At 39.2% G+C, this 13,266-nt stretch overlaps 1 protein-coding gene across 3 annotated transcripts in view; it reads left to right on the forward strand.

Moving 5' to 3' along the window:
* Window positions 1–13,266, forward strand: part of NEK1 (NIMA related kinase 1) — a 112,530-nt gene that overhangs the window by 67,672 nt on the left and 31,592 nt on the right. For all 3 annotated transcript variants that reach the window (XM_075197774.1, XM_075197769.1, XM_075197778.1), the window contains 2 exons: window positions 10,253–10,426; window positions 11,733–11,795. In XM_075197774.1, the coding sequence (XP_075053875.1) occupies window positions 10,253–10,426; window positions 11,733–11,795 (237 nt within the window). The remainder of the gene's footprint in view (window positions 1–10,252; window positions 10,427–11,732; window positions 11,796–13,266) is intronic.

Consider the following 13,266-nt stretch of genomic DNA (forward strand, 5'->3'; position numbering starts at 1 on the left):
TAATACTTTCATTCAGCTCATCTTTTTCTGCTGGTTCAGTTACACCCTCCACCAGGTATTCAACTTCTTCTGTTGGCATATCTATGTCTGTTTGTTCTTTACAGTGTAACAGTTGAATTCTGCATTTTGGGCAAAGTTTCTGTCTTGGATAACAGCATGAAGCTGATAGTCACCATGGGGCTGATTCATTAAGGATCTTAACTTGAGAAACTTCTTATTTAAGTCTCCTGGACAAAACCATTTACAATGCAAGGGGTGCAAATTAGTATTCTGTTTTGCACATAAGTTAAATACTGCCTGTTTTTTCATGTAGCACACAAATATCAACTTTACATTTCAGTGTACAAATAAGCTATCAAGTATTTGTGTGCTACATGAAAAAAACAGTCAGTATTTAACTTATGTGCAAAACAGAATACTAATTTGCACCCCTTGCATTGTAAATGGTTTTGTCCAGGAGACTTAAATAAGAAGTTTCTCAAGTTAAGATCCTTAATGACTCAGGCCCCATGTTCTGTGGCCCACTTCAGTGACATAACTTGTAAGCTTTTTCTGGCTCCTTTTTTGTGAGACAAGAAAGGATTACATCATGTTTTCTGAAATTCTTCATATCTTAGCAGCAGAATATTTTCATGATGGTAGAGATTGAGGTTCCAGGATCATTGGTTACTGCAATTGAAACTTCAGTTCTCAGAATCAAAAGTTCTTTTTCTTCATCTGTAAAGTGGTCCCAGCTATGTAATCAAATGGTTTTTGCGTAGACCCTAATATGGCAGTCCGTATTTAAAAGACTATCAAATGTGCACTTTTCATGCGCAGTGGCCATGATTGACTATCTTTCTGGGAAGTTTCAGTTTTGGTTTCTCTAAAGGGAATCAATCCCCTTCCCATCAGTTTCTGTTTGTTTCATTTCCTGTATGGGAGCTGTATCCCATTGCCTCAGTTTAGTTCACTTTTTTGGTATGGTTTTTAACAATGTGTAAATTATGTATGCGGTACAACAGTATCTCAAATCAATATTTAATCAACTCTGGTGAGGAAAGTCCACTCTCTCATTTCTTCTTCCCCCCCCCTTCTACCTGTCCCCAGGACCCCATCCCTTCTCACCTTCTTCGCTCCCTTTCCGCCTCCACCTGCTCCCACCTCGCTCACCTCTTTAATCTGTCCTTCTCCACCGGCATATTCCCCATCGCCTTTAAACATGCTCTCGTCTCACCCATTCTCAAGAAACACAACCTTGACCCCACCTCACTCTCTAATTACCGCCCCATTTCCCTTCTCCCATTTGCCTCCAAAATACTCGAGAGACTTGTCTGCAACCGTCTCTCCACCTACCTCTCTGAACACTCCCTCCTTGACCCTCTCCAATCAGGCTTCCGCCCCCTCCATTCCACTGAAACTGCCCTGGCTCAAGTTACGAACGATCTCCTCTCGGCTAAAGCCCTGGGCCACTACTCCCTCCTGATTCTCCTCGACCTCTCAGCGGCCTTTGACACCGTTGACCACCCCCTCCTGCTTCACACCCTTCAGTCCATTGGCCTCTCCGGTATCGTCCTCTCCTGGTTCACCTCTTACCTTGCCGACCGTTCCTTCTCTGTTTCCACCTCTGATTCTCTCTCCCCATCTTCCTCCCTTCCAGTCGAGGTCCCTCAGGGCTCTGTCCTTGGACCCTTACTATTCTCACTATACACCTCTTCTCTGGGTGCACTCATCAGCTCCTTCGGCCTCAAGTACCACCTTTATGCTGATGACACTCAACTCTACCTTTCCTTTCCTGATCTCTCTCCCTCCCTTCTCTCCAGGGTATCCGCATGCCTCTCTGCCATCTCCTCCTGGATGTCCTCTAGATTTCTTAAACTCAATCTTGCTAAAACTGAACTCATTGTCTTTCCTCCCACTCGTACCTCCTTCCCCTCTGACCTCTCTATCAATGTTGACAACTCCTCTATCTCCCCTGTTCCCCAACTCCGCTGCCTAGGTGTCATCCTCGACTCCTCTCTCTCCTTTGCCCCTCACATTCACTCTCTCGCCAAATCCTGCCGTTTCCAGCTTCGCAACATTGCCCGCATTCGGCCCTTCCTCTCCCAGGATGCCACCAAATCTCTCGTCCACTCTCTGATCATCTCCCGCTTGGACTACTGCAACCTTCTCCTTATCGGCCTCCCCCTCTCTCATCTCGCTCCCCTTAGATCTGTACTTAACGCCGCTGCTAGGCTTATTTTCCTCTCTCGCCGTTCCACCTCTGTCTCCCCACTCTACCAAGCCCTTCACTGGCTCCCCTTCCCCTACAGAATCCCTTTCAAGCTCCTCACTCTGACTTACAAGGCCCTCGCCAACTCCACTGCTCCCTACATCTCTAACCTTATCTCTATTCACACTCCCTCCCGCCCACTGCGATCGTCCAATGATCGTCTCCTCTCTTCCCCTCTGATTACCTCCTCTCACGCACGTATCCAAGACTTCTCCCGCGCCGCTCCCCTCCATTGGAACAAGCTCCCCCGCTCCATCAGAACTTCCCCTAATCTGTCCTCTTTCAAATGAACATTAAAAACCCACCTTTTCCTTAAAGCCTTCCAGTCTCATGCCTAAACTCCCACCGGTCGGCTACCTCTCTTTCTCATCCCTTCTTCCCTTCTTCCCCTTCCTCGACTTCGTCTCCGTTTCTCCCGTCTCTCCGTCTCATCCATGTGTCTGTCTGTCTTCCCCTCCCTTTAGATTGTTCGCTCCTTTGAGCAGGGCTCTCCTACCTCCTGTTTCTATCCCTTTTAACTGCGCTCTCCAGCTACTCTGCTCACCTCCTCTCGGTCCCTCTGCCCTCTGTCTCCTCTCGCTTCTCTCCGCTCCCCTCAGTGACTCTCAACCTGTCATCCGTGCCCACCCTCTTGGGCCATAGTTACCTGCCTATACTCACTTTTCCCCTCCCTCCCTCTCTTTCATGCTGTGCCTGAGCCCCCAGAGTTATAGTGCTTACTGTTACTTGTACTGTGCTGTTTCACCTTGTACTGTGCCATTGTTTGTCCTTGTACGGCGCTACGGATACTTTGTGGCGCCCTATAAATAAAAATTAATAATAATAATAACTAATTGTCAGACAGTCGAGATAATTGGCATCCTCTCTACTAAAAAATTTTCTAACAAATCTGAGATGGGTGGTGGACATTTCATTATTTTTTTTTTTTGGGGTGATCTGATGCGGAATGACCCTATAGCTTACCACAGGGGCCTTTGAAGCTGCCACAGGTGAAACTACTATCTTCTAACACAGGGACGTGCAGAGCCACCGAATACACACACAACAGACTCTGACTTCACATTTAACACTTTAGTAGCTCAATTTATTAATGGATTCATTTGCTATACCATATTTGCACTGCACTTATGATTTAGGCCTTATTCCCCATAATTATTTGATGGGTTAAACCTTATAATTGTAACTCCTCTATGATCACTACACCGTGGTTACACCGTATCCTCCGTACTCCTTCACAATTGTGATCCACTCTTAATTGCAATAGATCCCAGCTACATAAGTGAATTGTGTCATCGATAAGATGATGGCAAAATCTAAAGTCCCAGTATATGTGGATTATCAAACTCTCCTCCGAATATATCCTCACATTATAGGAAGGATATATTCGGAGGAGAGTAATTAAAAGTGGATCATGATAGTTGCCCTGAGTTGCAGTCCACAAGGTGAAGTATGGGTTAGAAGTTTTGTGTAAGGTTTGTGCAATGCTGCCCATTCTAGGATTGTATGTCTGAGGTTTGGGGGACTTCTTAATATGTGTTAGGGTGGGTGGGAGGCACAACTTAATCGACTGATAGGAGCACATTCAACTAAACTGGCACATCGTGGCTGCCCATTTAAAGTGTCAATACGGTACCGCAACATTGTGCATTTCTATTCTCGACCCTATGGGGTGCGAACGGAAATCTGTGGCATTGTGGTAACATGTTGAAACTAGCCGCCATGTGCCGGTTAATTCGGTATGCCCCATAGTCTCATAAAATCTCAAAAAATGGAAGGAAAGAACATAGCACACCAGCAGCTCCAACACATATAGGCAAAGTAATTAAATAGTAGAACTGCATTAATGTGCAAAATTATATCTATTGTTAAAATATATATATATATATATATATATCCTTAAATGTATGTTTAAAATTAGTCATAAGACTGAGTTAATGTGTCCTTTAAAGATCTGTGATAAATGTTGCAAATACCTAACATTACCCAAAAAAACTTTACTTATATTTTCATTGATATAATTCATAATATGGTCATGTAGGTAATGTCAGCCACCAATGTATTTCATCAAAAACTTTTAAAAGGACATGAATGTCGCCTTTTCTTTGCTGTACAGAATCATTTTATGTTTGCATTTCCTCCCCCCACTTTTAAAGATATGGACTTGTGTGCTATGAATATAACCCAGTATGTGCAATACGATGAGACTGTGCGTCGTCAGGGCGATGGACACATTTGTAATTGTCACCATTTGAAAACATTCTATCACCTGCAGCTAGGATTCTCATCCCTGGTGAAAGGTTAATTGTAGTTAAAATGCAATGTCAGGAGCTGCTCCTGTGTGGTCTCCCAGGTGCAGGTTCTGTTTATTTCTCATCCTTACAAGTACAACCAACATTTACTCATGCAGCCAAACAAAATTTTAACACCCACTTTTTAACATGTAAAAGCTGCTGGGTTTCAGCCTCCCCATAGCTTTGTTAAAGGGTGAGGACCACGTCAGAGAGATTTCCTAGTGCAACAAATGATCTCACAACAAATATTCAATGATCACAGTTCCATACAACGTGCAAAGTACCAGTTATGTCATTTAACTTCCCAGCACTTTGCAGAACCATTTTAATCATTCTGCAGATCATGATGGAAACACAGATGTGAGAGCTGATAATGTCACTAGCTCTACCTCATTTAAACCTTTTCCATTCCTGCTCATAAAGCTTTATCCCGCTTGAGCCCTATTTTATTTGGTAAATCAGTTCTCTAATGCAGCAAATAAGAACTGGAATTGTTCCCCAAAGTGTCTGAAGGAAAAAATGACTTGCTTCCAAAACCTTTCCCTGAGGAAACTAGCAATTTCATCTTAAGTGCTTAAATAGATTAAACGATCCTATTCATTATGCAGTTTTATGCTTGGTGGTGGGTATTTAGGGTGTCTCTAGAATATAATCAAGCCACAAGTATATATCCCAAATGCGTTTGTAATGCTATCGATTTCATAAGTCGTGACAAGTTTTTAAAAGCTTCATTTCTGGCCATCTGAGATGACTTGACCTGCGCAAGACCTTAATTGTATTTTAAGATTATATGAGTTATTGGTTAACTGTTAATATAAAACATACCAACTGACAGACATAATCTGGTAAGTGCTCTAATGAATGTATTGTTACAATTACTTTTTTTTTTTTTTTTATTTATTAAATCTGCTCTCCAAACGGTGGTGACAGGAGCCATATGCTGGTGCTGCTTGCCCAGCAGACACACTCGCCAACTGTATATGTCATCTGCTCACCAACGTGGTGCAGCTGTTTGTAGGAAAATAGTTGCTGCTACCACTAGGCTCCTTCACAGCTCCTGTTTCTGGGTAGTAAATGTAACTTTTTCAGTGCCTACTTGCTGGTTACTCTGATTGGATCCTTTGGGTCAGGACTGCTGGTTAATGGACCGAGTGTTTGACTCGGGACACTGGATTCAAACAGCTGGGCTGAGTTAGAGTGTTAGCTCCTAGCTGCAAGTCACTGGACCACACTAGGTATATGCCTCTCACAGAAATACTACAGTGCTGTTTATTTGCTCTGAAATAGCTCTTAATACAACTGTTTCACACATTTTAATGTAGTAGATTGGTGTAATATTAAAAACTGGTGTTTTATAGTTTGTAAGTCATGCCTTAAACACTAATATTTCTGCAGATTGTGGTATTCTAGTTACGCTTTGTTTGTTTATCTGGGTGCAATTTATATCATTAAACCCTGAGTAATTATTTACCTTTAGTTTGCACTGAATGCTTTACAGGACTGAACTGTGGAACAATAGTTACTAGTCATAGCCATTTTCTAAATAGTACAATTTATGCCAAAGTAAATGTGGTGGTTTGTAACAAAGTGTTAAAATCCTAAAAAGTTTTAGTGAAGTCAATTATAATCTGATGCTTCATCATTCACCATTGCCAAAAGCAGATTGTTTTAGTGTTGCTTATAGTTAGAACACATATTATATTAATATATTTGTCAAAATCTAGAGTCTTACCCATTGCACACACTGGATAACCGTGTACTAACTGCACATTTTCCATTATATGTCAATGACAGTTTAGTTTGGCTAAAGGTGAATCGCGTGAGCAATATGTGAGCTTACAGGCCTCCAATCATACTGTTTACAGCAAAAGAGATACTCTATCTGTACACATAACTACACATTAAACAGCAGACAGACAAGTTGCTTAGTTCTGTATTTATTTTTCTGTCTTTGATGTTGACCAAATTCTGGACAGACAGGAATATTCATTTTATGAGTAGTAATGACAGTGTGCCCATCCCATGTACTGACAGGAGCATGCTCACTGCACTGCTGAGAAACATTCTGTAAATTCATCAGACTGTAGAAAATATACCTGCTGTAAGACTCCTGATTGGCATTATTTACGTTGGTTGTTTCTGAAATTAATGCAGAAACGGGGGGGGGACGGGACAGTTTTACTGCTCATGTTCTTGGCAATGGTGTGTGTTATTATAATTGTATATTGACATTATGCTTTGTCTGTACTATTAATTATGGAATTTTCAAAACTGCATGACACCCCTTCAAGACTGCATTTCATAACCTCTATGATAGCAGGATTGTCTGCATTAGTTTGCATTCCTCCTCATTTTGGATACAGGTGGCCCTGTTCCTGCTACACTGAAATGTGTTTATGCTCCTTGTCAGCTCCCTGATCTAATAACTTATCAAATAATCAAACAGTCAAACAATATATTACTTCTATTTTGTGAGAAAACCACTCCTGACCACATTTACCAGTCACAAACCGCACTCGTGACTTGGAAGTTTACTGTAAGGGAACACACAGGATTCCATTCTCAATCTCTCTCACCTATCCCTTATGTTACAGATTTAACTGTTCCCTTTCCCAGCACAGGCACACACTTACCCACCTCTACACAACTTCAACCAGCTATGTATAAGTCCTGTGGAAAACCTAAAACTTAATTGCCCAATTGTGCACACTCTGCTCTCTGAAAGCTAAAATACAGTTCCCACATTGGTATTTAAAGGGTTCACACAGCCAAGCAATCATCCTCTTCTAAACAGGTAGTGAATTAGTTTAGAGCAATAAGGACAGCACTTATTAAATGTTAGATTTCTATTTTCAAAAAAAATGGACAGTGCTTACAGGTAATAAAAACCATTAATACAAGATGACAAAATAAATGGCAAATGGGTAAAATAAAATAATAAAATTTAGAGTATAAATTTACATAAAAGTTGTATAATCTGCGTTAAGGAAAATTTACTTGGAAAATGAACAGCTTATAAATGTTGATTGATTTCCTAAAAGGCTGACAATATGTTGTAAGTGATCTCTTCTTTTTAAAGACACCTACACCTTTACCTACCTTAACCCCTACTGGGATGTGGTCTCCAAGGGAGGTCTGTGACACATTTTATAACCACAATTTAAATTATTTACTTTACTTTCTTGTTTAATACCCAATGCTAAAATGTAACATACCTTTTCCTGGGGAGTGTCACACAGACCCAATTTTATTATTAATAAATCCAATACAAATTTACCAATTTATAGATCACAAACATGCATATGACAAGTGTATTCGGTGATCTGATACTCATTTCCACTTATTCCCTGAGTGACAGACAGCTTCACTTGATGTGGGTAGCTCTTCATCATAGTATTTATGAATATGTGGTTGATTTACTCATTTATATTGATTGTAAGTGGTATTTTGATAATGGAGTTATATTTGTCTATATACAATATTGGTCACCAAGCTTATGTCTCTTTGTGAACATAGCTGTTCAGTTTTCCCTATAGGTGACAATGTTATCTGGTAACACAGGCCAGTACATCTGTCATCACGTTTTGCAGCTTAGCTTACAAAATTGGGTTATTTGCTATATAGTATCTACCATGGAGTCACTAATGATTATGTATTGTTCACCACAGTTATGTTATTTGTTAATCCTTACAACTGTAATTCCTCCCTGTTCACTACACTCCTCCTACACTGAGAAACAGTTGAAATGTTTCCCTGCTTTGCAATGCTCGACACAGTCTTCTTTTACAGAATTATTATTTTAAATGTGTACAACATTGCTTCTACATTGTCAGTAAAACATAAATAAACATATTCAAATATGCAGAGGAGCAAAATATAGCGCACACATTTAGATATAAATGTTATTGTTATTGTAGCCTATGCAAGTAATATGAAAAAGCATACCAATTTGATATCCCAGTAAATGTTTTGATCCATTGGTATATTTTTTTTTTTTTTTTGTTTTTTTTCTGTGTGTGTGTGTGTACAACAAATTAGTTAAGAATATTCAAATCTTAACTGTCCTATAACGAAGATGTGATATTTGTGTTCTGTTCAGAAATCTATATTATCTTATTACATTTCATAAGACAATCTTAGGATTAGAAATCATGGCAGGTAATACTATAAAGATGAACGGAGTTTTCTATTTTTTTTTTAATTTTCCCTCATTACACTTTTTTGTACCTCTCAACAATAATGTTTCACTCAAAGGGGCATATTCAATTGTTTAGAATACCTGCGGCGTTAAAACTTACCGTTATTACGGTAATAGTAAGCTGGATTTCAGCTTGCAGCTCCCTGAGCCGCGAACTGAAATCCAGCGAGAAAAGTACTGTAATAACGGTATTTACACGCACTATTACCGTAATAATGGGATTTTTGGCTATATAACGCCAACAATTGAATATGCCCTAAAGTATCTCTCATCCTGGCTGTATTCATAGACATAAATTAAGTGAAATATGAATCCACAGAATGGTGAAGCAAAACTCTCATCTTTGAGAACTGTCCTTTCCATCAGGAAACTCGATTTGCACAATATTTTTGCTGCAGTTTTGCTAATTTTTGCTATACTGTAAATTAAAGAAACCATTATGTATGATTATTTGTCATAACAATTGCATATCCGTCATCTTATTTGAGCAATTCTATAAATGGGATAGTCGGCATTTGTCACCATGCAGGGGAAGAACCATTGTTAGTGCAAAAAGAACATTTGAGCTGGAGCCCTGAATGTGAAGGGGCCCTTCATGTCCACCAAATAGGCCCTCCCATCCACCGTTGCTTCGGTGACTGTTGGGAGGAGAGAGGGAAGAATAAAGCATTGGCCGCTCTGTTCTTCCACTTTACTGCCTTTATTACTGGACCAGGAAGCCGTCATAAACACTAGACCTCTCCCAGTGCTCTGAATTTTAGAAAAAAGTATAAAACTAATCATCATTCAGAATGTTGAATGAAATGAGCATGCCAGGGGAGCTGAGAGAGGGCAGTAACAATGTCAGGTCTGCATTATTTCTCCACCATTGCAGTGTATTGCTGCCATTGGTTTGCAAGTTCTTTAGAGGCGCCACAGTTTATTTGGGGTCTGCATAAGCTCCAGAGGATTGGGGATCTGCATTTTAAGTCACTAAAGATTTGGGGTCTGTTTTGACTACTGGTCACGAATATGCTCTATTCAAAGAATCCTCTCTCTCTACAGTAGTCATTCGGATTCTCTTATAGTGGTCATTAATCTACTATCTGTCTAGGATATTGGTCAAATATCTTGTCTGTATCATATAAAGATGAGTGTTAGATGCTGCAATGGCACCAAATCGTCCACATAAGCACCATTTATTTATTTTTTTATTTGTTGCTTTGGATACTGTAATGAAGTTTGGTATTATCTAAGATATGTGTTGTATCCTGCGAGGTAATTATTGGACAGTTTCCAGCTCTGCAAGAAAAATAACTGCATTGTGACATAGCTGCATCTTTGGTAATGTTTCAATTTCATGATAATGGAAAATAATTGGTTTACATATTGTGTAATGATAGTTGAAATTGGTGTAAACAGAAGCAACCTTTTTTAAACAATTATTTCACTCTTCTATATGGTACAATTATTATTTACATTTTTCTTCTTCAGATTCTTAACAATATTTTTCTTTTTGTGTGTGTTTTTCAGCTGGCTGCCCGTGGGTTCAAGAATGCTAATGTGCCTTTAAATGTGGCCGCTCCTGGCTCCCCCAGTCACGCGGTACACGCAGATCTCGGAGGATCCCCAGTCAGAGGGCAGCCTCATATGAAACCCAGTACACCAGCCATCTCTATGACCTCTGCACTGAAGAACGTGGGAGCTGTATGTTTGTTTTGTTTTTAAATTTTGGGGCAGGGGTTGCCATCAAACTAGACAGACTGAAGCAGGCTTTGTTTTCAGTATACAGTGATCATTATTTTTTATGGACAGTTGCAATAAGCAGCAATAACGCCCCCATATTCCCACCTCTCATGGCTTTAAATTCTCCTTGGTGTAAACAAGATAAATGTACTGCATGTTGTGCTGTAACTTTAGCCCTGCTCATCTTGTCATGGAGCAGAAGGAAACCAATCATTACATGTTGAGGACACAACAGTGCTGTACTATAGAAAGCAATGCAAACCATGCTCTATCCAAATAACCCATTTTGCACACCATTTCCTTTGCCTTTTTGTGGTAGTTAGGTATAGTGTTAAATAAATGTATATCTATATCTAGTTTAAGCTGTAGCTTTTCATGTATATATTTTATGTTTTATGGGTATATTATAAAAATATATAGTTTAGTATCAAAGATAGTACACTTGGGGGGGAGGGGGCAAATAGACAGGGTGGGATATGGAGTGCTGTGCTCAGAGTACTGCTGAGACTTCTTGCATTCACGTTGCCACAGCCAAGTAAAGTGCATGGCTCCAGAAAAACAGTGAGGGCTTGCACAAGCATGCCACGTCTCAATCAGCTGAAATCCCAGTTCATGGAGCAGTGCCCTGAGCTCCAGCTGGGGAATAAGCAAGTTAGTGAAATGTAGGTGGTACCGCACATTTAAGGGGTTAAGCAGATATTGCACTGCATTTAAAAAAAGCTTGAAGGTGAATTTACTTTTGACTGATGCACCTGTCAATGACGGCAATATATAGTTTTTGAAAAGTGTGCCTTAATTGAATTTACGGCTTAGTTTGTTATATGCCTATATGCTATATATATGTTATGTTTGACAAAATAGTGTCTCTCTACGATATCGCTATTTTTGAACATACCATTTTTTTCTTTTCTATTTTCCATGTAAACCATAAGTTGCGATTGGTTAGTTAGTATTGGACAGCCAATACTTAATGGTAGCACTTCAATGTTCAACAAACTGTCTGCTCAGTGTAACTGATCCTTAGTTATACAGCACAACAGTCAATATGACTTAAAAACTAGAAAAGCAGACAAATGCCCCTAATACTACACTGCTGGCCAATAGTACAGCAGAATACTGAAAATACTGAGCACACAGGTGGAACAGGATGCAATGATTAATGACTTATGTGGTATAAATTACATGGTAGGGTACTCAGTAGCTATAAATGCATTAATATTTCATCTACTGTCATGTGTTTATTCTGTCTATTTTCTCTTGCTAAAAGGTTGAAGTAGCAGAAATCAGGAATACCACAGAAGACCCTCAAAAACCAGACACCTTAATCCAAGTAAGTATATTTACTCCTTATGATAGATAGAGCATTAGGAGAAATATATATATATATATATATATATATCTATATCTATCTTTCTTCCCAACCTTGATTGTTGCTTGCTGGGACAGTGCTTAGAAATACGCAGTCAGGTGGTATTTTATTTTATTATATATATGAACTTTGTTATGCATTCTGATTTTGCTAGATATGGTTAATGATTCTATCTGTATAATGCTTCTGTGGGTCATGTTTTGCACCTTATGTGTATAAATCAGCAAACCATTTGTGTTATGTTATTAATGGCAGATGCATACGTTGAGATTTGAAGAACAGAAGCCATTATTTCCATGTACATTCTTTATAAAAAAAAAATAAAGTGTTACGGTCCTGTATAATCGAGTGGGGTGCGTAATTCTGGCAGAGAAAAAGAAAACCTAACCGCACTAGGTATACTAAAAACCTTAAATCCTAAAATAAGTTCATAAATATGTGAATATGTAACCCATTTCTCAGGGGATTCCCCGATTGGTGCACCCTTACGCCTAATATATAGTCAAAGCAAAAGAAAGGTGTCTGAAAGGGGCACTCGTAGATATATGGATGGATACATGTATTCTTAGGGGCATATTCAATTGTTGGAAAAAACGCCAAAAATCTTGCGACGCGCGCACTATTACCGTTATTACGGTAATAGTGAGCGTAAATACCGTTACTATGGTAGTTTTTCTCGCTGGATTTCAGCTTGCAGCTCCCTGAGCCACAAGATGAAATCCAGCTTACGATTACCGTAATAAAGGTAATAGTTTTAATGCCACAGGGAATTCAAAGAATTGAATATGCCCCTTAGATTTAAAACGTATGAATTTAATTGGGTTTATTTAAAAATTAATGTATCATCCTAAGAAAAAGAGCTAGCGAAATGTTAAAACAAAATGAATTAAAAATTGCAGATCAACTGCAAAAAACTCTGTGGTCATGTATATATTCAGATATTATGGGGTAAATGTATTAATGTCCGGATTCTTCAACTCCGGCGTGTTCAGCATCTTCGGCGATTAAATTTAAAGCGGCACTGCATTGTAAAGGGAAGTTTCCCTTTACAATGCAGTGCCGCTTTAAATGTAATCGCCGAAGACGCTGAACACGCCGGAGTTGAAGAATCCGGACATTAATACATTTACCCCTATAACTTATATTATAATATTATAATTCTGACAATAAAAATTGGGTTAGATCACCTCATATATGCAGGGACCATAGTTTGATAGGAAAAGACATATATCACCACCTCAGATAGACGTATTAGAATGGAATTTAAGACTGTTTCCCCAGATTATTTGTGTACTGAAGAAAATACTTTTTCTGATAATTGACCATCATAATTTTTTAGCACACAAGTAAGTGTCCAAGTTATTTCTGATTATAGAGTCAATCTATGATAGTCCTATGATACTATTATGGAATTCAATTAGTCCTGATAAAC

Source organism: Mixophyes fleayi, chromosome 1 (assembly GCF_038048845.1).
Source record: "Mixophyes fleayi isolate aMixFle1 chromosome 1, aMixFle1.hap1, whole genome shotgun sequence".
Classification (NCBI taxonomy): domain Eukaryota; kingdom Metazoa; phylum Chordata; class Amphibia; order Anura; family Limnodynastidae; genus Mixophyes; species Mixophyes fleayi.